This window comes from Sinocyclocheilus anshuiensis, unplaced genomic scaffold (genome assembly GCF_001515605.1).
Source record: "Sinocyclocheilus anshuiensis isolate Anshui unplaced genomic scaffold, SAMN03320099.WGS_v1.1 scaffold64, whole genome shotgun sequence".
Classification (NCBI taxonomy): domain Eukaryota; kingdom Metazoa; phylum Chordata; class Actinopteri; order Cypriniformes; family Cyprinidae; genus Sinocyclocheilus; species Sinocyclocheilus anshuiensis.
Genome location: NW_015557063.1, coordinates 505,225 through 528,760, shown reverse-complemented (window position 1 = coordinate 528,760; position 23,536 = coordinate 505,225). Strand labels below are relative to the sequence as shown.

The window sequence follows — 23,536 nt, the reverse complement described above, 5'->3', positions numbered from 1 at the left end:
TGCCAGTCGCAGGCAGGGGAGGAGTAAAGAGACGGCCGTCAGGTTTCCATAGTGTGTAGTGGTAGAAATTTTGATTCTTTCAAAAGATTTGTTCATTTTCAGTTAGTTCACCAAAATTATTTGTTCAGATTCGTTCACTGATTCGTTCAGTGACCATTTCTTCATATTACATAAATACGCCAGCAGCTGGCGAAAAAGAGTGTCTTATGTGTTATGTCTTAAGTCAACGAACGTATTCACTTATTACAAAAAACTGATTTGGCTTTATTAAAATCTACTCATTAAATAAATAAAGTCAAAATAAGTTTTTCAGATGACCAAAGTACAAGGTTTTCTTGCATATTTAACATTTTAATTGTTTGGTCAGACATTATGCTCCGTCACATCTCAAACTCGAAGGCTATTGGCTCGAGGTTTAGTCGTTCTTTGACAGGAGAAGCAGTCCACAGAGCTACCCGGTTCACTGATCTGCGCATTCGCTGCCAATAGCGCCGCGCTGCTGTGGAGGGAGGAATTTCAGTGAACGATAAATATGAGTCAATGGATTTACGAGAACGATTCGTTCACCAAAAAGATTCGTTCAAAAAGAACGCTTCGTTCACGAACGTAACAACACTAATGTCAAGTTCAGTCACTCAGACATTCAGGAACAAACTTTTTAGCGCTGCCTCACAGTTTTATCAACTAAATAGCTTAATAAGTGTAAAGCTCTATTTTGGGGATTACGTCTCTTTATATCAGGCAACCCAGTTGTGTTCGGCCAGATTAAACCTTGTTGTAGCCTATATATGCTCTATTCATTCTTTTTAGAAACCTCGCACTTTTCTACTCAATTTTAAACGTAAATTTTTACACAAATTAAGCGCGGTCCACTGCTGCACACGTGCCACAATATCGATACAGGGCCAGCTGTATCGATACTCGTATCGTCAAATCTCTGTGACGATACATCGTCGTATCGATATTTTGAACACAGCACTAGTCCAAACACAGACAAGTTTAAGAAATTAAGATGTAAGAGTCTGTCGCTACAGTGCATGGTTATTTGGGAGCATGGAAAAACTATCGCTTACACAGGTACGGCATAAAGTCTCTGAGTGTGTGCGACTGTATACAAGGGCATGTGGACTTTGGATGTGCCATTTAAACAAATATCCTCCTCCAAAACCGCCTTGTTTTGAATTTACATTATGCATGGACATGGCCAATCAAAACACTAATGGGCGGTGTAGCATAAAACAGCCGTGAAATGAAATCAGGCCAGTCAAAGGTCCAGTTTCCAAACCCCATTTTTTTTCCTGGTGTTGATCTTTTCACCTCTGCAAAGTCTGAGAATGTTCACTGCCCACAGACACAACAGATTATTCCCATATTTATAAGTAAAACAGCATAATACTTGAGCTGAGAGACAGTCACAGTATTAAAATGTCAAATTATAATTTTTTTAATTAATTCACTAAAATAAATACAAATTTCTCCATATGAACAAAAACGTTACTGGAATGAACCAGATTTGGAGTGTCTGCTAGAGAGGTCCATTTTGTGAATGAAACTGGTTCTTTTTAATGAGTCATTCAATTCAAACTGGTTCACAAAGTGCTTTAAGGAATAGATCACCCAAAAATGTAACTGTCAGCTTCTATGCTAATTTCGCTCAAACACTGTATTATTTCTATCAATAAGGACTTTATGGCAATAACTTCACAATATAGTTCCCTGTGAGGAAAAAGACAAATTCTTTATTCCATTATCAACACAAACTGAATTTCCTTTTAAAATCGTTTTAAAATTTAATAAAATATGTATTTTACAACAAATGTTGTACAAATGAACAATGGTGTGGACGTATGGGAATGCTTACAAGTCATGCAAATGAATAAAATATCACACACACTTCCCTTCAAAATTTGGGGTCAGCAAGTCTCTTATGCTACCAAGGCTGCATTTGATCAAAAATACAGTGAAATATTATTACAATTTAAAACTGTTTGATATATTTTAAAAAGTCATTTGTAAATGTATTAAATAAACAATAAGTAAAAAAATCTTACTGACCCCAAAAATGAATCAAACTTTCCAAATCCAACAGTGTGGTGGTCATGAAACCTCTTGAGGGGGATGGGATGCAGAGAAATGAGAGGAGAATGAGAGAGTGAGAGAAAAGAGGAATATCCTGAAATTGTCTTGTTCTGTGTTGTTTCACAGAGGCCCTGTACAACCTCTCGGCCTTTCTGCCCTGACCCTCTCACCTCTGCTATCGGCAGAGCAAAACAAAGCTCAGGGCTCCGGCCCTCAGACAGTCGGCTCATCCTAAACCCACAAAACACACCGCAGAAGGGCACTATGGCACACCCCTCATATTCTTTGGAATTAGTGGTGTTTGCTAAGTTCATACTTAAAATCAAAATTTTCATAACCCATCCTGTACTAAGCTATAAGCATTAATCCATCTGCAGTGATTGCACTTGAGATTTTCACAGAGTAAGCAATAAAACACAAACTCACATAAAAAAATTAAAAGACTTGAGGACTTGAGTCATATCTATGGATAAGATATAAAGGGGTGGGATTTTTTGACCTAGCAACCATCCAGAACATCCCAGCAACTGCATAGCAACACATTAAAACACTTAGAAGACTCTAGCAACCACATAGCAATGCCCTGGCAACCACCCAAAACAAAACATGATCCAAGTGCCATGTGAAACCTGTACATGGCACTTGGGAAACCTGCGTAAAGAAATAACCTGTTCTCACCCTCGCCCGGTGCTTTACACGCACAGTCCTGCAGTGAATGCTAATGAAATCAATAAATGTTCATAATCATTTGTCACAGGGAGGCCCCAAACTCCTCCGTTTCTAAGCAGGTTGCTAAGAATGTAGGTGTGAATGGCCGTCTGTCCTGCCTGAAGCAAAGCACTGCATTCTGTGTGACAGCTTAATTGCTTAAACTAGCATCAAAGGATAAACATTATTTTGTGCCAACTATTGCCAGACGCTCTAATAAGCCTTCTCCAGCTATGTTGGGCTACAAATAAAGCCAGAAAGGGACAGAATAAAAGAGAGAAAGAGGCAGAAAAAGGGAGGGATAGAGGCTGCAGTGTGTTGAATGAGTGAAATAACCACTATCCTGGTGTCTACTCTGGGCTTTCTCATTATTAGGGAGACATTAGTGTCAAAGCTATGTAATTAAATGTGAAAGGGGACATGGTGGGTAAAGACCTAAATATTTCACACTCTGTTTCTCCCCGATTTAATGCATGATCTTTCACTCTCTGCTTCCACAGACTTTATTTACAAATAAAGTGTCTGTTCTGTACACAGATGACGTGTATAAGTCTGAAACGGACGTAGCACATGCACAGCTGGTCCAATCAGCAAATAAAAAGTCATTAATGTCTCCAATAACATCTATATGAACACTTCACTATATATATATATTTGAACATAACATATAATTTACATTAAACAATACTAAAACTAATGCAAATCTCAGACTATTTCAGTAGGAGTAGTACACAAATATTTTAGACTGTTTTTGTGAATGAGTCAAAGATCTGACTCAGAACGGTTGTTCACAAATCAGACATTGTTATTCAATGAATGAATCCAACATTTCTACCAAACATCTAAAAACTCTGTCATTGCCTCTTTTTTCCAAGCAAACCTTTTGTCCTCGCTACTCCATTATAGAGAAAATAACAGAATTCAGTCTAATATGACATACACAAGTTAGCAGAACATCATAGCAACCACACAGCAATGTGCTGAATAACACTTAGAACACCTTGATACCATATAGAAATGCCCTGTCAACCAACAATTTTAAATTACATTACACAATACTAAAATGAATTTCTCTGCCCATTTCAGTCTGCTTTGTAAATAAATAGTTTAGACCAGTTTTGTGAACTGGTTTAATCGATTCAATAAAAATGTTTTTGTACAATTAGTTTATATATCAGACACTGCTATTCTAGAGATGATGAAAAAAATCGGACTCAAAAGAATCTTTGAGTCACAAATTGGACAACGCTATTCCACAGACGATCTCATTACTTCCCTCTATACATCCACTAACTCCGTCTTTGCTTCCTTGTTTCCATGCAAATCTATCATTCTCATCATTTCATTATAGAAAAACAACAGAAAGCAGCCTATTACGACATAGGGCTGCAACTAACGATTATTTTGATAATCGATTAGTTGGTCGATTATTTTTTCTTCTTCTTCGATTAATCTGATTAAAAACAAACAATTTTCTTTTTTTATTTTATTGACTAAAACACACTATTCCACATTCTGCCCAATGTCCTTAAAACAAACGTTCCAACTGAATGCTATGAAAACATACAGTGCTTAACAATTTATTAGACCCCCTGCCATAATAAAGAGAAAACACATTTTAGGAATTGTAGGAATCTGTCAAAAAATTGTTTAAATCAAAAATTTGTTATTGTCATTTATTTATAACTAAATACTTTTATTTATTCACATAACAAAAATGGCCTCCTATGCCCTTCACAGCTTGCATTCTTGCTGGCATTGTAATAATAATAAAGATGATAAAGACGAATAAAATCACAAACTCAGTGGTAACCAATAGGTGAGTAATGTTCTGCAGGAACACACGTTCACTTTGACCACAGTCACGTCAGAGCCCGATTCGGACCGTAATTGTTTCTCATATGGATGTCTGTAAAAATAAATTTACTTATCACCTCAGTGATAAAACTCATGGATTCCGAATAGGGCTAAGTGTCATTTCTTTATCCTGTTAAAGGTGGTTTTGAAGCGTCTGATATTTATATTCAGACAATTACAAGCTGTTATCCCCTTACAGTTCCTACTCTCATAAAATATGCGCAATGCATGTTGACCTTTAAACCTTAATTTAACTTTCAACAACAGATATTTCAGCACAATTAATGTTTTTGCGCTGATTATTAATTGTCTCTGTTTTCCGTCTGTCTGACGCGCCCGCCGCGCTGGCGCTCATTCAATAAAGATTAAAATTTAACAGACTGTCAGGACGGACCTTTATGCAAAAATGGAAATGCTCGCGTGAATTTGTGACATTTATACATAAGGATATGACCGTTAACTGAAAGGGTTTTTTGCGCTGAGGACGCACACGCATCTGTTAAAGCGCCTGACAGGGCAAGCCATTACGCTAATGCATTAGCTTAAAGCTTAAAATAAATAATTCTCATGTTTTGGGTAGCTTGGATCACATAACTCTCCTGCAGCATCTCATTTTGTTTCCTCCACTATTTTAGATGCATTTTGTCCATAGAAATAAGTAATTCAGTGCTTTAATTTGACGCGACCGGATGAAGTTGGACAAGTATGTAAACTCCATTGGACGTGCACTGTGGGCAAACCCGATTAATCGATAATGAGAATCGTTGTCGAGGATTTTCATAATCGATAATAATCGATTTTATCGATTAGTTGTTGCAGCCCTATTACGATATATCTAATATATACAATTCACCTTTTTCCAACAAGAAACTGTTCTGTTATTGATTAATCCTTTTTTTTTTTTTTTCATTGAACACGTAAAAATTTTGGTGTTTGTGTTACAAATGGCCAGTAAATCGGTCTTTCCCTCTCTCTCTCTCCTGACCCCAGGGGTTGTGTTGTCTGTAATCTGTGTCAGTGTGGTGGTAAATGGGTCTCCACGCCTGTGGAGCAGGGCCGTGAGGTGACACCAGCGCAGACACGCCGGAGCTGGAGACCAGACAGCTTTATTAACACAATGAGATACAAAGCCAGCAGTCACAGACACCAAGAGAGGATGGAAATATGCTTGTCCTACATAGACACTAACACTATTAAGGTCTGAAAGCTTAGAAGGAGTTGCATAAAGAACATCTGTTATAATTTTACTAGGACATATCTAGCATCATAGGGATCTAAAATCTGGTTATATGCCCTTAAGATAAACTTGATTATAACTTTTATTAATAACATTAACAAACATTATTATTTTAAATAATGCTTTAAAGACCAAGTAAATGTACATACAAAAAGTTGGAAAGTCAAAAACCTTTGCCTTATTTATTTTCATATACATTCATATATTATAGACTCTGCGTGCACAATTTTGAGTCTATATATACAATTTTGAAAGACTAAATTAGGAGTGTCTTTATACGTATACCTATCAGACATTGTGGACAAAGCTTCACATTCATACTGGCCTGGAATAGTTTATGACCTTCTAAAAAGGGAGATGAACACTCAAAAACATCTCAGATAAGCAGAAAGGCTGACAGAGAGGGACAGTTTAATGGATGGCTAAACCAGCAAGGTCCTGCTGTTGACCTGCATTTTTACAGTGTAGGGAGTCGTAACAAGATCTGTTTGTTCAGTGGAGTTTTCAGCCTGGGTGCCAAACTGTTCACCAAACACAGGTCAGAAAAGTGTATGTCTACAGGGTAGTCATCATCATCATCAACGGAAATTCACTAAATCACTAGTTTATTATCTATACATTTATCTACAAGAGATTCATTACCTTATGGCATACGTTTTAAGAATTTTTCAGATTATAATTATGTGTGTTCTTCTGCTATTTACATCATTCCTTAATCAGTGGGCTGTTCATCTCATCAGTGCAAACACTGATGGAGATTCAGCTAAACTTAGATTTATACTGCATGCTTGAGTGTATTTACCTTGGTGTTGAAGCCCATTGCATTCTGGGAGGTTTTGTAAAGTTCAGGGTATTTAAGCATGTTCTCTTTCCTGCAGGAGCGTTCGAAGATGCCCAGAGTCAGAGGAGGCAAAGCAGTGAAGAGCTGAATAAACATACAAACGAAAAAAACAAAAACAAAACAAATCACAGAAAATTAAACTGAAAGGCAAACTGTTATGCAGATAATATAATTTATACTAAAAAATTTGTACACAATTATAAAAAAGCAAGACAGAAGCACTAGTACTTCACTAATAGATATTTGGGCCCCACTGCAATGTCTTTCCCAAAGATATTATCTTAGGATATTATTCCAAGATATTATCCTAGTCCTCATTACAGAAACTACTTTGTGATGAACTGAGACGATGAACTGTTATGTAAACCAAATAAACGCAGAATCAATATCTAAAAATACAAAGCAGTCTAAAGAGAACTATTTCCTAGCCTGAGCAGCAGACGTGTTCCCCCTTGTCTGCTGTTTTCATTTGCTTGCTTGGTGCAGCTCAATGAGCATGAAACTTTCTAGCATTTATCATATTTGCACTCTCCCTCCGTTTGCAAAAATCATTCCAAACGAACATCTGTCACTGTGCCTGCAGCTTGTTAGCAGATCTGCTGGATGCTTTCGTTTTTCGGCGGTGCTCTAACGTTTCTTCGTGCAGCAGCTGTTGAAAGCGAGAGGGGTTGTATTATGGTCCAGAGAGGGTTGCGGGGTCAGCCGTAAGTGTCTCTCACTGGCCCAGCTGAAGTTGCCTGGCTGTGGCTGACAGTCGCCTGGGCTTTTCCATTCAGGGGTGGTTTCAGCCTTTTTTGCATCCAATGGACCCCCTCTGACGCGATGGAATTCCTCCTCTCTTAGATAAAGAGAGAATGCGCCTTTGAAATGAGTTATTACTGGCCTCACAATGCCAATTATGGCACTGATGGGAAGCAGTGTTAAAATTTTTATTCTTTGTTCAGGCGTAAAGAAATAATTTCTAGGGACAATCAGCAAGTCGGGTGGCTCGGTCATTTTTCCTACTGCGTATCTTCAGTTGTTTATGCAAAATGGAAAAACGTACTCCACCTGGAGCATTTTTTTTCCTGAATAACTTTCCTTCCTGTTGAAAACATGTTAATTAACAGCATCAATTCCTATCACCAAGCCCTAAGGCAGCCCAGTTCACAGGACTCCACCCAAACGGCCATGTGTGTGTATTTAAATGTGTCTGGATTCAACCTGTTCCTTTATCATCCACCGCTGACCTGTTTAACGCAGCTCTTTGGGGCATGAGCGTCTGTTGTTGCAGCACATTCAGGACATAGTTCTGGGCACGGAGGGAATAAGGACTTGACAAGCAGTCATAAATAAGAGGGAGATTTTTCAGGATGGTGCTGACACGGGTTGCAGTAAAGGAGCCGTCTGGGGTGCCGCGGCTAATGAGTTTCTTGCCTGAGCGCGACAGGGGAGGCGTTTTAACACATTCCCTCTCAAAGTAATGAAGAGGGGAGAGTAAATCACACCCAGACAGATGTGTGAATGCAAACACTCTTACCACGTTGTATAGGCCGATGCACCAGCGCTCGAACAGAATCTGACCGGAGAAGCCATTCACAAATGCAAACCAGATCTGAAAGACAAAAGACAACGGAATGGTAAACGACTTATCCATGCGAATATATAAAACGGAATTTAACATTTGACCCCATTAAGTAAAACACATTATTAAAATAAACAATTTAAATATATGAATAATAATAATTTAATTTAAATTTATAAATATAAAATACAATTAAACTATTACATGAAATTAAATTATCATTCAAAAACAAGAAACAAAACCAGTCTTTTAGTACATGTAATGAGACGCACTGAGAGAAAAAAAAAGGAGTAACTCTACGCTTCCCAAGTTGTCCTAAAGGAAATGGTAACATATTAAAAGGGCGATGACAGGCCATATGATAATCATTACAACGTAAATGTGTGACTAAAAGGTAAATATATATACTATCATTAATCATATATTCCCCACTTTGTGTGCGCTTAACTCTGGCTCCTAGCGGATTTTAATTTAGGTTGATCGATGGCTGTTGTTTTCTGTGGGGCCTCTCAGTGCTTGAAATTACCCAAGAGAGAGTGATCTCTCATGAACCGGCAGTGAACTGACTCCATCAGTCCTTTCTACAGTCTCATACACTGGATCACTGCAAATGGTTTGTTCCGAGATCAGTCTTGCAGAATAAATAAGCCAGATTTGAGTCACTTTTTCATACACATAGTGGGGTCCAAAAGTCAGACCACTATTGAAAATTCTACCATTGTGCATTTTTGTACTATTCTTCCGTTACAAAACAATTAGCAAGCAAACCAGAACAAAATGTATACAATTTTTAATTAAATGTATTTAAATAAATAAATAAATTAATTAATATAAAAACATTAATATGTTATAAAAATAAATAAAACAATAAACAAACAAGTCAAGTACAAACAAACAAATAAATAAAATTATATAAAAAAATAGTATTCATTAAAAATTTTATTTTGTTTTAAGATAATGGAAATGTTTTTTTGAAATGACCTGCCCACCCGCTAAAAACCAGTTTTAGATTATAGTACACTTTGATAGAAAGATTAATATTCTACCATCCATAAGAACAGCTGTGAGATGACACATATAAAAACAGTTAAGCCCTGCTTTAGGAAACATACTGCCAAGGTTTTCAAAACATCTAAACATAGAGAAGCCAAACTATCTTGTCATGCGAAGCCACAACCTGGGCTTAACACATCATTACTCGGCAGACAACCAGGCAGGAATGACAGAGGAAGGGTGTTTGTGCTGGAGGTAAAAGAGAGAGAGACTTCAACAGTTCCCATGACTTCAGCCAAATCAGACGCTCTGTTTCCCACCTTGATCAACCCCCAGTGTCTCATAGCAGAAACAACGGATCACAAAATGAGTTTAAGACTGTACAAAAAACAAGATCAGTGCAAAAGGACTAGATTTAACAATTTAAAGAACTGAAAGACGTGAGTTATTGGACTTAAGAGTGGAGACCAGGGAAAAGACCACAAATGAAAAGGAGAAGAGAGAAGAATGTGTATCTAAACTACATGCCATGGAGATGGAGTCCATCACTTAATATCTCTATTAGTTTGACTACTCTGGCCCACAACTCTGCCATAGTCATCTAGAAACTGAAGAATGTGATAATATCAGACAGCAGCTGTTATAAAGCGGGGGAAAAACAGTAATGATCAAAAATGGGATGAGAAAATGAAAAAAGGGTTGATGACACCAAAATTTTAAGAGATAGTTTCATAACAGTAATATTGTGAAATATTATTAAAACAACAACGACAGTTTTCTTTTGTAATATATTTTAAAATGTATTCCTGTGATGGTAAAGTTGAATTTTCAGCATCATTACTCCAGTCTTCAGTGTCACATGATCCTTCAGAAGTCATTCTAATATGCCGATATTTCAGGACTCTGATGAGAAGATTAAGAAGATTATTACAGTCATTTTGAGTAATTTTATGATACTTTTATGGTGCTTTTTGTAATTTTTGGAACTTGTGAGACCCTGGTCACCATTCACTTATATTGTATAGAAAAGAGCAGTGTGAACATACAACCAAACATCTCTTTTTTTTTGTGGTCTATAGGAAAAAGAAAAACATACAGGTTTGGAATAATATGACGGTGAGTAAACGATGAAACAATTTCTCTTTAAATGAATAAGAAATACCCGAGTCAAAGTTCAGAACACAAGCAGCACTGTTCAATTTTTGCTTGCTGTGAGTTTCTCCATTGTATTTTAGACTACAGTAATTGTGAACATGCCTGAGAGGACCAAACATTCTTCAGTATGTGTGTGAGAGGCTCGACTTTTGAGCAGACCCCACATTACTGTGATGTGCCGCGGCCAGGCGGACATTTCCTCGCTTCATTTAACTCCATTATGAAAGCGTGAACTGCTACAAATTTTTTGGGTTTTGACAGAACCCTCTCCATCTGCGGCCCCCGCCAGTCCTCACACACACACACACAGCACATCCACAGCCCCTCTTATTCAACAGAGCGAGCCAATGGTGAAAATGTTCCCAAAACAAATGTCTGTCACCCCTCCCCTCCGGCCTCGCTATAGAATAAGAAAGAGAGAAGAAGAGAGGAGGATTGGCCGCACTCCCCGATGCGACCCCCACGGCCACGCCCCACCCGTTCCAACTCCCATTTTCCTTACCATCAGGTGCATTCTACCATGATATTGTTTTTAAAAGAGATCTGCTGCTTCTGAAACCCATTCGTACACACAAACATTAATAAATTACCAATATCGCATCACATGTTATGTTGTTTTCCTACTCGCAAACAAATTCTAGACTCATGACCACAATTTGATCAAAAGCCACATGAAAAACCAAATAGTCGTGGCCAGCAGCATGCTGGTAGTCAAACAGGTGGGTCAGAGAGCTGAATTAATGCGAGTCTGCCTCATTGAGGGGCTATGGGCTGCAGGATATTGTTGTGCTAAGTCAAAATAAAGCCTCTATTCATGAGCAGCAGTACATGCATATGAGAGAGCATTCTGGCCTGGTCCTCTGAGCCCTGTGAGTGCCCCTCTCTCCCGCTTCCTTCAATGAGACAGATTCATTGACTTGCTCATTAGGGACCGATGACATAGTGTGGAGGGCTCTCTCTTTCTTCTCCTCTTCTGGCTCATTCAGAGGCATTCGGCGTGGAGGTGTGACTGCCCTCTACTCTCCGCTGCACAATCTGAAAAAGCGAGGAGAGTGTGTGTGTGTGTGAGAGAGGGAGAGTGTGTCCCCATGAGACTCGTACTGAGGGGCTCTCAACGTATTTTTCAGAGAATTTTGAAATCTGTGATTCCACCCCGTCCTCTGTTTCCATGCTGGGCAGGAAGAACCCGAAGGGAAAGAGAGACAAAAAAAAAAGAAAAATAAAGACGGCACCTCTTTGCTCCATGTCTCTGTTTGAGAATCCAGCTAAAACTAGCTTAGCTGTGTTCTGGAACATGGCAGCTGGTTTAGGTGGTTGAGCAGCTGGGCCAACTGGTGGGGATCTGGCTGACCTTGGAACAGCAATAAACTAGCTCCTATATCGTAAAAAACAGCTTGACCACCTTAAACTTGTATATTTTCTAGTAGGGCCCTTGATCAGTAGCTCACCCAAATATATGAATATGTATATTATAAAACACAACAAAATTAAATAACGAAAATAAAGTTTCCAAAGTAAAGAAGGATATACAGTATATTGCAATTGACCTAAAGCAAACTGTTAAAACATTATTTGGAAAACCTAACAGATTCGCGGGGGGAAAAGGGGGAATTAAAAAAAAAAAAAATAATAATAAAAATAAATTCATGATATCTGTTTTTTTTAAAGCAAAATAAAAAAACGGCAATATCAAAATCACTGAATGTAAAAAAAACACATACATTTCATTGATATATGATAAGAAAGAGCATGCTAATTTTGTCAGAGCATACATTTTGCACAATTTTTCTAAATGTACACTGTTCAAAAGGTTGGGGTCAGTAATTGTTTTATTTGAATTAATACTTATTTTGAGCAAGGATGCCTTAAATTGTCCAAAAGTGACAGTAGAGGCATAATGTTACAAAAGATTTCTATTTCAATTAAATGTTCTTCTTTTGAACTTTCTATTCATCAAAGAATAAAAAAAATGTATCACGGTTTCCACAAAAATATTTTAACATTAATAATAATAAGAAATGTTTCTTTCTGAAGTGATTTTTGAAGGGTCATGTGACACTGAAGACTGGAGTAATGGCTGCTGAAAATTCAGCTTTGCTATCACAGAAAATAAATTACATTTTAAAATATATTAAAATTTAAAAAGTTAAAAAATATTATTCCACAATGTTTTTAATGCAGCCTTGGTGAGCACAAGAGGCTTCTTACAAAAACATTCTAAAAAAATATTTCCAACCCTAAAATGTTAAACTGTAGTGTAAAACAAAGATCTCTAGAAAACCTAAGAAATGCTGGCAAGACAATAAGAAAGGGCCACTGAATTGCAAGTGTGAGTGACAGAAGAACCGAAAGAACCAGTTGGGCGTTTCACAATGAGACTGCAGGGCCCAGGGCTTCCACTCAGGCCTGCAGTCTTTCACGAAGCCTGTTGCTCTGTTTGAATGAGGCCCTTGTAATTACCTCAGAAATGCTACTCGTCCGTCAGCCCTTCTGGTGCCAGCTGAAGAGCTGTCAATCAAGCTCTCAAGAGCCCAGCAGGATAATGACAGCAAGCACAGCAATTTGGTTTTAAGAATGGCTTTTTGCATGTCTCAAAGCAGCTAATCCAACGAAGGTTCTGAAAAGTTTTTTTTTTTCTCCCCCAGTTAATTTTTGCTCATGTTGAAAGAATGCAAGACCACAAACCAAGGACTAAACAAACCAGCATGACAAACGTTTAGGTTAACCCAAACTTATTTGTCTGACAATGTATGGAAGATCATGTGCTATTATGTGTTTACAATTGGAAAAATGTCTCTGAAACAATAGAAACCATTCTAAGGCTACTGTCTATATAGGCAGCTGCCTTCTTAGAAAGAATATTGAGATGAAACCAAGTAACTGATTTGAAAAGACTGAACACTCTACATAGGGAGCAACTCTCTGCACCACCCTGATACGTTACTATTGAAAAGTTTTGTTCTGTAAGACTTTGTAAGCCTCTATTTATTTTGTAATTCAGCCAATAGGCAAAGCAGATAAAGTCTTGATAAAGTACTATGATATATAGGATACAACACTGGATGGTGGTAAAAAAAACAAACTAAGATGTATACATATCCATTGCTAACCACAGGTTGAGAAGGATAAAATGGCCACTAACATCCTTATTCCACTTCCTTGAGGTTAATGTCTGGAAAAATTAGATGAAGAAAAGCCTTCACGGCCTCAAAGGTAAACCTATTATGGCGACAAATGTATCTCTTTAACCGACCCGTGGGAAGCAAGTGTCTTGAATGTCAAGCCCTTACAAAACAGAGGTGCTTTTGGTGTGAGGCAAGGAAACAGTAAAGCCTTGCCCTATTCTATTCGAAAGGCCCCTTATGGAGAGGGGGAATACATTTTCTGCTCATAACAAAAGATGGGCTGAGGAGGAGATACATTCACCTCTAGGAGCTGGGGTGCTTTACATTTCTCTTGGAGATTCAAAAGCAGAGCTTAAAGAGAATAAGATAAAAACGAAATGTGGCTAGAAATATTTGGAGGGCGTGTTCGGGAAAGGGCATTTACTGGACATAGTTGTTCTAGTGCATTTCTCTTATGCAAAATAAGAAGAAAAAAAGGGAAGAGATGCTTGTTTCTTGATTGATGAGAAAGTGTGAAATGTGATCACAGTCAGAAATGTTTGTGTTGAAGGGGAACTTTCATTGTGGAACAAAATACGACAACCCCACGGCAAAAGCCAAAAGAAAAATACATGAAAGCCACCCAGCATGACTAGTACCGAAAATGTTTAAAATATCAAATTCATTGAGCGATAACTGCTCACAGCTACAGGGCTCTAAGATTCCCACAGATTTAATCCACTGAATTTTAAAATTGAGGAAAAATATCTTCATGACTTCACTACATTTATGAACACGACCACAGCAGCTCCCCACATCTAAACAGCACAGAAGCATGTAAACAGGAAATGTACATGAAATGGGCCGAACTAACTCACAAACCATGCAATGCTTTATCATTCAGTGAGGGCAGAGGAAAACAACGGTCATCTGAAGTCCTGATTCATCTCCTCATCCTTGTTCTCACAATCTATACCAGCACTGGATGCCAACAGAGAGAAATCTAAGGGGCTTTTCAGAGAGTTACCACAGCACATAAAACAAAATCAAGATGAAGGGAAAAAGGGTTCACGGGTCAAGTGGCACACAAGAGCAAGAGGGCCGAGGGGAAAAAAGATGGATTTTTGAAGTGCTCGTGTTTCTGCTGGGGTTGTACAGCTCATGAATACTGGTGTTGGTCTGTTTCAAATTGTAGTGAGCTGCATACAGAGGGAACATTTTACACAAGAGAGATAAAATGGATAAAAGCATGGATAAAACATCACAAAGCTAATGTTCTTGCATTGGAGTAGAGATTAAAAGGCTTCTTGTCTTTGTCGGGAAGTGAATAAGAGAAAGAAATATGAAATTCCATTTTAAACCAAAATTACATCATAATTCCGATTTACGAACATGCAAATCAAAATATCACAGGAATATTTAACATATGTTTAAATTTGGACACACTTAATATTTTGTTCTATTACAGCCCTAAACGCATACTAGCACAAGGCTGGCGTGACCAAAGGTCCATTTCATGGATTTCAGAGACCTTAGACATTAAATAAAGAGACTTAAATGGCCTAATGTTGCTTTCAGACCCTTAGTCTGCTACTAACTCTTCTTTCAGCTCTTGAGGAAACCTAAAGCTTGTCCCCGAGGTGTAACGTCTCCTAAACCAAGCGTGTTGCAGATCAAAACGGCCAAACGCCCCTCATGATAAAGCTGGTGCTGATAGCAGCCGTTTAACTTGTCAGGTCAGGTCTCTGAACCGGCTATCAGCACCAGGCCTGGAAACTGTCAAATACCATCACAGATGGATGGACCTGTGGGCTTCACATTGACAGACCTGCATTCCTACAGCAGAATGGAGACTCTACAAATGCCGACATGCATGCAATGCCAGTTAATTTCATTAAAGATTGGTCATTCAATCTCCTTGAAAAGGACATTAATGGTTAATGCAATAACAGGCTTGGGTGCTGTCATCCATTTTGTATGTCCCATGAGTTTGATAAGACACGACAGTGAGTAGATGACAAAAATTTCATTTTTGGGTGAAAATGAACTTCATTTTATATCGCATGCACCGACTTTCTTACCTCGATAATGTAAAGCACAATGTTCTTGTAGAAGCAATACAGGATGCACTTGGCAACACGGTTGTAATTCCAAGCGCCGTGAACCAACAGAAGATTCTTCAAGTACTTGAACTGTGAGAGAGAAGGGAGGACAGAGATAAGTTTATTAAGGCCTACTATTTACACAAGATCTACAGTTTCCCAGCCAACACAGAAAGCGGTTTTGGCTTTGAAAATAAAGCGACAATCTTATCCATGCTGGGCAACAGGAAGAATGGAGTTGCAGGGACAAGACAAACACAGTCTCAGCCATATTCCTGAGAATTCCAGCTACAATCTGTCTTATTGTGTTGAAAAGCAGAGGAAGCGAGAAAACTTTTTGCAGCTGTACAAAGAAAATAAAGTAATTTTTTGGTTAGTACATTAAGTTCTGCTTTAATAACTGCCTTATATTATGAAAAATGTTATCAGGTTTATCAGCTGGCCACTAAGAATTAGTATAAACCTGATTGTCATGAAAAATAATGAAGAAAATAATAATTCATCCAAATTGTACTTAATCTACTCAGAACAGAACCCAACACCCAAACTGTAGATATAAACTGCTTAAATCATCTGGATTCTGTCAGATTTACTGAATATAAAGTGCTGTTTCTGTTGCTGTCACTGTGTGTTTAACTTTCATCAAGTCAGACAGATGTCTTTTTCAAACAATCGATGAGTAGTTCCCTCCAATTTATTATGTTGCTTCATACATGTGTATATTGCAAAAGATTGAGTTGATTAATATATTTACTAAATATTTTCACCATATTTTCTGCTGAGTTCAGCACACTATGTGCCAAAAGCAGGCTCAGCACCAAAACTCTACTTCTGCTTCACAGCACGATGCTTAGGTGGACAGAGTGAATACTGAGTGATTTCACACGCACAACAACACGCTGATAATTCATAAAATTGTGTTTTCCTCTGGCTTAGACATCAAAATGTAAACAGAGAAGTGCTTCGCTCACTAAATAAGCCCCAAAATGCTGATGAAAGTGTTTATCCAGATCAAAATCAGGATACGGGCGATAAACCTATATGGATTGTTTTCTTTAAACAGTTTATGAAATTAAACTAATGAAAAAACAACTGACATGACCTTACATGTTATTGGTTACAAATTGCAACAGATACAAGTTTGTTTGTTTCATTGTAACCCATTTATATGGCCGCTGAAATAAATACGATATGCAAACAGCCAAACTTGTACAGGTGCTCAAGATTAGTGGCTTACAGTGACCCTCCATGACAGTGTAAACAAGTAATATTAGTGGATGAAAGGATGATTGTGGAGGGAGGAGCAAACGATAGACACAGTGGGTGTGGCGTCAGGCCTCGGAGAGGCTTTTATTGAACAGAAAATAAAGCAAAATGTCCAAAATGGGGAATAAAGTGTCTAAAGGGGAAGGAGTGTCCAAAATAAATGGAGGAATCTGGTGTCCTCGTTGTGCTGGGGAATTGTAAAGGAGGGCAGTGTTCAGAAAGGAGGGACCCAGGTAATGGGTGGAGTCCGGTGGCCATAAGAACTCCTCTCTGTGGTCTGAGGGGCGGCAGCTTCGTCACAGCGGCTCATCTTTCCTGGCCCATGGCGCTTGAGGGGATTAACGGCCCACCATCATAGCCCATCGGCAGCGTCACGGATGCGTCTCCATTCCGGGTCTGGCAACTCGCGTCTCTGGCAGTGCGGGAGTCCCTCCATGCTCCCTTCCTGGACCCACGAGGACACCAGCATGCACGGGGAATGGTCGAGGAGAGGTGCGCTTGGCATTTAACAGCGGCTGTGACGAGGCTCCATTCACTTCAGGTGTGCCTCATCACACACCGCCAGCCCTGTTTCTGCACCCCTCCTCTCTCACACACCCAACTCCTGCCGGGAACCTGGTGAAGGGCGGAGTATAAAAGGATGGGGTGTTGATGATAATTAGGGGGAGGCAGCTGTTCCATCACAATGATCTGGAGATGCCATGTTTTATTTCCTATTAAGAGCATCCTGAATGTGACAGTGTTATAAACATCATTCCACTAAAACAAACAGCTAGTCACTCCTATGGAGGCAGGAACAGCAGGGTGGGATGTAAGGGGTACGGAGGGCCTTTGAGGGGCTCAAGGGCTGTTTGACCTTTGGATGTGAGGAGAGTGAGTTGATGACAGACAGAGTACAGTGGAGTCTAAATGTGGAGCCCCTGTCTTAAAATCTGCTGATCTGTGGAGAACCTTGTGTGGGGCTGAAGCACAGCAGCATTCCAGCATATTGATTTATCCCTTCACGTAAACAATTTAATCACATCTTTAAAACAGGCCCCAAACATAATTAAAGACCCTGGGTTTAACACAAATTAACACAGCAGTGACGATGCAGTCTGTGAAAGCCCTGTGCTGTTGTGAGATTAGCTTTAAACGAATTTCACACATGGGTCAGACATATACAGACACAATACGCTATATACTATAACATCTGCTACCAATAGTAATAAATATTAAATTAAATATATAATTAATAACTAATATAACTATATAACTAATATAACTAATACCCTCATTTAATATTATATTTTATGAGTGTGCTTTAACCCTGTAAACCTGATATATGAAATAATAGTAAGAAAAAAAATAATTTGGTGAAGTTATTTCTTTGGCCAAAAAAGTATGATGAAGGTCTGACAGCTTGCAAGGGACTTTATGACAGTATATCAGTCTACTTACATAAAACACTACTCTATATTACATTACTCTATATCTCCCAATAGTATGTTGTATAGTTTTATGATCAAAACTTATAGTTTTTATATATATATAAAACTTATATTTTTTATATATATATATATATATATATATATGTGTGTGTGTGTGTATGACACCATACAGTATGTTTAAGATCTTCATCTAGTTTAACAGTTGATGAGAAGCAGCATTGTGCAAAGCCTTATAGTGCAAAACAACATGACACAGGTTCAGGATGATTAATGCATACTAGCTGACAGTACTGCACATTGACGTTTGCCATCTGATCCAGAACATATCATATGAGCCATTTTGCTGGAAGGCAGTTGAGGCGACTTTCTATGAACCTGCCCGCATTCCCTACCACCTCCACCCGCCTCCAAATACAATATGATGAGGGCACTAAAGAAAAGACAAGATGCTTTCTTGGGTAATCTGATGCATGAGGCCAGTGAACAGACTGCTTGGGGCAGTATAGAAAAACAAGTGTGAGGAGCGATGTTTCCATGAACTACACAAAACATGAAATGAAACTTGGGACAGAAATGGAGAGCGATGTTGACAGCGATCGGCGACACTTGAGCTCTTCTTTTGTTAAACGCACAATGAAGATTATGCTGTATCAAAATCGATAATTCACAAAACATCTTCTTAATTAAGTTTACATAAGAGGAACAGGTCCCGTTTCACCGTCAGCAGGGGTTTGAGTAAGCAAACACTCCAGCTATGTAAACTGACCTGACCGATCCGTTTTGCTATCTCAGACTGCAGAATCTATGAGCCACGGGTTTTAACCTTCACCCTAGATATATAATCTTCAACCAGATTTATTTTCTGACAAAAGTGTTATTTTATATTGGGAACTGATGTGTGCTTCAGGTTTAGAAGCAGAGATTACATTTTATTTTTTGGAATTTTATTTTTATAATAATGTAAAATTTTTCATTCATTTAAATTTCATTATGTCATCATTATTGACAAATTCAACTACTTAATTTACTCACAATTTAACACACTTATTCTTTCTTCCTGCAGGCATGTGTAATTTGAGAGTTTCTCACCTGTGCAATAGAGTAGTCTGATGAGTTGGCAGCCTGCAGTCCTTCATTGCCAGAGATGCCAACACCCACATGGGCGGTCTGGATCATGCCCACATCGTTGGCTCCATCGCCAATGGCCAGTGTGATCACTTTCACCTGTTTTTTCACCATCTCAACCACCTCAGACTTCTGCAGAGGTGAAACCCTGAAAAAAAAAGAAAAAAAAAAAGAAAAGAGTAATTAATTAATAAAAAAACACGTAAATATCTGCTTTGATGTGGAACATTTATTTTAACATTTCTCTACGGTTGAACTGACATTTTATTTCTTTCCACAAGAAAAGAGATTAGGGATTTACAACATAATTGTGGATATGCAATGGCGCCTTTACAGAGGGATCTGAGGCTATTTTTCTTCTTGCCAATTAGTGTTGACAACCATTTGATTTCTTGGCCGTCTGTTGTGACCTCAACAGCTGTGGTCGCATCTCAACTTGATATGATGAATTGGTCTCTTCAAAAAGAGAGGTTAGAAGAGGACTTCAAACTCTCACACTGAAATTCACTGCTCAAATAGTAAATTAAAATTACTGGCACCTGTAACTATTGCTTCTAATCACCATTTAGAAACGTTCCCATCATTGTGTCTTTCCAAAGAAAAAAAAACCCAATAACATCTAACTAAAACGGTTAAAATTATTTTTTTTTTGTATGTATGCATTTTAAAATGTGATGTATTCCTGTGATGGCAAAGCTGAATTTTCAGCGTTAATTTACCCAGTCTACAGTGTCACGTGATCCTTTAGAAATCTAATATGTGTAATATGACGATAATATGATGATTTTGTGCTTAATAAACATTTATTATTATTAATGTTAAAAACAGTTGTGCTGATTTCGTGGAAACTAAACTTTTTCAAGATTCTTTCATGAATTAAAGTAATATGCTGTTCTTTTGAACTTTGATTCAATTTAATGCATCAATGCTGAATAAAAGTCGTTCTTAAAATGTTAGTGTATGTCCTATTAACTCATTGTGAGTACTGAGCATATATACACGTTTAAAAAATATCTGATTCTGACCGATTCATTAAAAAAAAAAAATCCCCTCAAAACAATAACTGGCTCACAAATCTCTGCAGCTGGCAAGCCAGTTTTACACAAGTTCTGCACAAGATTAATTTCTAGCTAATTAAATATTTTAGAGAAACAAGAAAACTTGAAATATGTCTATTTACTACAGAAAGTTCCATGGTTTTTCACGAGCATGGCAAACCACACCTCACAGATGTTCAAAAACTGGGCAAATCTGTGTTCCTGATGAAGCCCAACCTGAGCACAGAATCCCTGACCTTTATATAAAAAAATATATATAAAAAAAAAATCAGGCCCTTTCTTTCGGAACATGCTTCACAACTCCTTGTTCAAGCTCTTGTTCTGTCCAGGCTGGACTAGGCCTGTCGCAATAATCAATATATCCTTGTTCTGTCCAGGCTGGACTATTGCAATGCTCTCTTGGCAGGTCTTCCAGCCAGTTCTATCAAACCTTTACAATTAATCCAGAACGCAGCAGCAAGATACATTTTTAATGAGCCAAAAAGAATGCACGTCTCACCTCTGTTTATCAATTTGCACTGGCTACCAATAGCTGCTCGCATAAAATTCAAGGCATTGATGTTTGCCTACAAAACCACCACTGGCTCTGCACCTATTTACCTAAATTCATTACTTCAGACTTATGTGCCCTCTAGAAGCTTGCGTTCTGCAAGTGAGTGGCGCTTTATTGTGCCATCCCAAAGAAGCACAAAATCACTTTTACGGACTTTTAAATTAACTCAATCCGAACAGCTGAGTCCTTAGTCATCTTCAAGAATCGGCTAAAAACACATCTCTTCCATCTTTATTTGACCCTCTAACTCTAGCACTCTCTATTCTAATTCTATTCTTAAAGAAAAAAAAACATGTCCCTTTTAGACTTGCACTCTATTCATTTGCTGCTTGTTTTCTTAAAAAAAAAAAAACTAACACTTGCTTTCTAATCTTTTTGTATTCTATCTGTTTTCTTGTTATTTATTATATTATTTAAAAAAAACCTTGCTACGTGTACTGCGTTAAGCTAACTGAGACTTGTTATAGCACTTGTATATCATTGCTCTTTTGTTGATTTTGACTGCTTTTATTGTCCTCATTTGTAAGTCGCTTTGGATAAAAGCGTCTGCTAAATGACTAAATGTAAATGTAAAAGCTTGCAGCACATTACAGTACTGCATCATCCGTGTCAGCAAATGAAATTAGGGTCTCGCTTTTGGCTAGAAAAGCTCCTCCGGGGTTTAACCCCAGCTTAACGTTCACAGGTCATCCTGTAAGCAATGAACGTAGAGTGATGTAAGGCTCTCCAGTGAACCGGAGATTGTTGCCGATACAGCAGGAGACCTCTAGAGTCAGTTTAACATTTATTCATCTGCAGGCACAAATCTGTTCTCCTTAGGACGCCGTGTGGCTGTTCACATGTGTGAGTAGCGAGCGAAAGCAGATCGGATAGATTACATCAAGCATTGCTTAATGGCTGTGGCACCTGTGGTGTGCGTTGTTTCTGGAAATTGACACTGATTTTTGGCAGTTCCTTGTCACGCTCAATTGGTTCCTCATATGTTTCTTTTACTGTGTAGCATTTTTTGGAACAGTTAATTCTAGTCTGCTAACACACAGTTTAACTGTGTATAACTGACAGACATTCTGACTACAATCTACTATTTAAAAAAAATAACACTCATTAGTAAATGACTGCTTTGAGAGCTAGTATAGTTATGTTTATTGGGAAGGTTGTGACCTAAAGGGAAGGTAATTTGTTCTTTAAACAGCACAGCAGCATTTTCCTGTAGTTGTCTGCCAGTCACTTGATGTTTTTGCAAAGTGCAGAAAAATGTCCAATGATGGCGTCAGTTTCCTGGAGGGCAAAAAGTGTTATTAACCGCAAAGACATATTTACATCCACCTGTAAAACAGTAAACATTCAAGCTGAGCATGACATTACAACTTCCTGTGAACTTTGGTTTAACAACGGAAATATACTGCATCCGATTACAGTGGAAATTTGCAATAATTGGACTCTTTTACTTTCTCACTTTTCCCCTCTACTTGGACACTGGAAAATAGAATTCTTTCATTTGTAGCAATAGTTAAATTGGAAAATGTCTTTAAATGATTGTGAGTTTTTGACGGCAAGGACCACCAAATATACCACCAAACCCTTGTGATGGTCCCTTTTCATAAAGTAGGCAGCTTGATATTTTCATTCTGAAAGACCTATTCAGATTGTGTGTGAAAACTAAGCATTATATATATATATATAAAAAAAAACATTTTTGTTTCCTAAATTAAATTAATAACTTTTATTCCTCACTGTACTACAGTCAAAACAAACTGAAATATTATCTGGATAACATTTACTTTCAAGTACACAATTAAATGTTTTAGGTTTTTTGCCCAATATTAAACAAAACAAAAAACAAATACCTCTTTTTTCCCAAATTGTTCATGGATCCCCATGTGACACATTTTGAAACCACGGGTTCAATGAATCTTTGATGTTTGTTGTAATACTTTGTAAGGGTTTATGTTACTGTCATTAAGTTGTTCTTGCTGGTTTTCAGTAAATTCTCCATGTATAGTTACATACCTGCAACATATCACAGCCTTGCAGGAAAGAGCCAAGTCCAGGAAATACTGGCGTACCCCAAAAGTGAGGGCATACTTCAGTGTCTTTCCATCTATGATGAGAGCGAAATCATTCTCCTTGTGCAGAGCATCTCCCAGCATGCTGCAGTGATGGCTGAGGGTCTCCCTGGTACCCTGCACACAAACATGTATAGAATAACGTACAAAATTGATAAACATTTCATGCAAACTGAGATTACTACAATTGTGTAACTGACTAAATCAGCTATGTAAATATTTCTCTGAAAAATGTACAACTCAAAAGACTAAATTCATTATGATAGGGATTTGTAATGCAATAAATCATAAAACGTCTGATGAGACACCACCAGTGTTGGGGAGTAACTAGTTACATGTAACGGCGTTACGTAATTTAATTTCAAAATAAATGTAACTGTAATCAGTTACAGTTACTA

At 38.0% G+C, this 23,536-nt stretch overlaps 1 protein-coding gene across 1 annotated transcript in view; it reads right to left on the bottom strand.

The window, feature by feature from the left end:
- The window catches only part of LOC107676498 (phospholipid-transporting ATPase IA-like), a 183,185-nt gene that overhangs the window by 21,956 nt on the left and 137,693 nt on the right, over nucleotides 1-23,536 (bottom strand). Inside the window, exons 25-29 of the mRNA XM_016471053.1 lie at nucleotides 23,083-23,255; nucleotides 19,426-19,609; nucleotides 15,620-15,730; nucleotides 8,242-8,316; nucleotides 6,684-6,806 (exon numbers count right to left, since the gene is read on the bottom strand). Coding sequence (XP_016326539.1) covers nucleotides 6,684-6,806; nucleotides 8,242-8,316; nucleotides 15,620-15,730; nucleotides 19,426-19,609; nucleotides 23,083-23,255 — 666 coding nt within the window. The remainder of the gene's footprint in view (nucleotides 1-6,683; nucleotides 6,807-8,241; nucleotides 8,317-15,619; nucleotides 15,731-19,425; nucleotides 19,610-23,082; nucleotides 23,256-23,536) is intronic.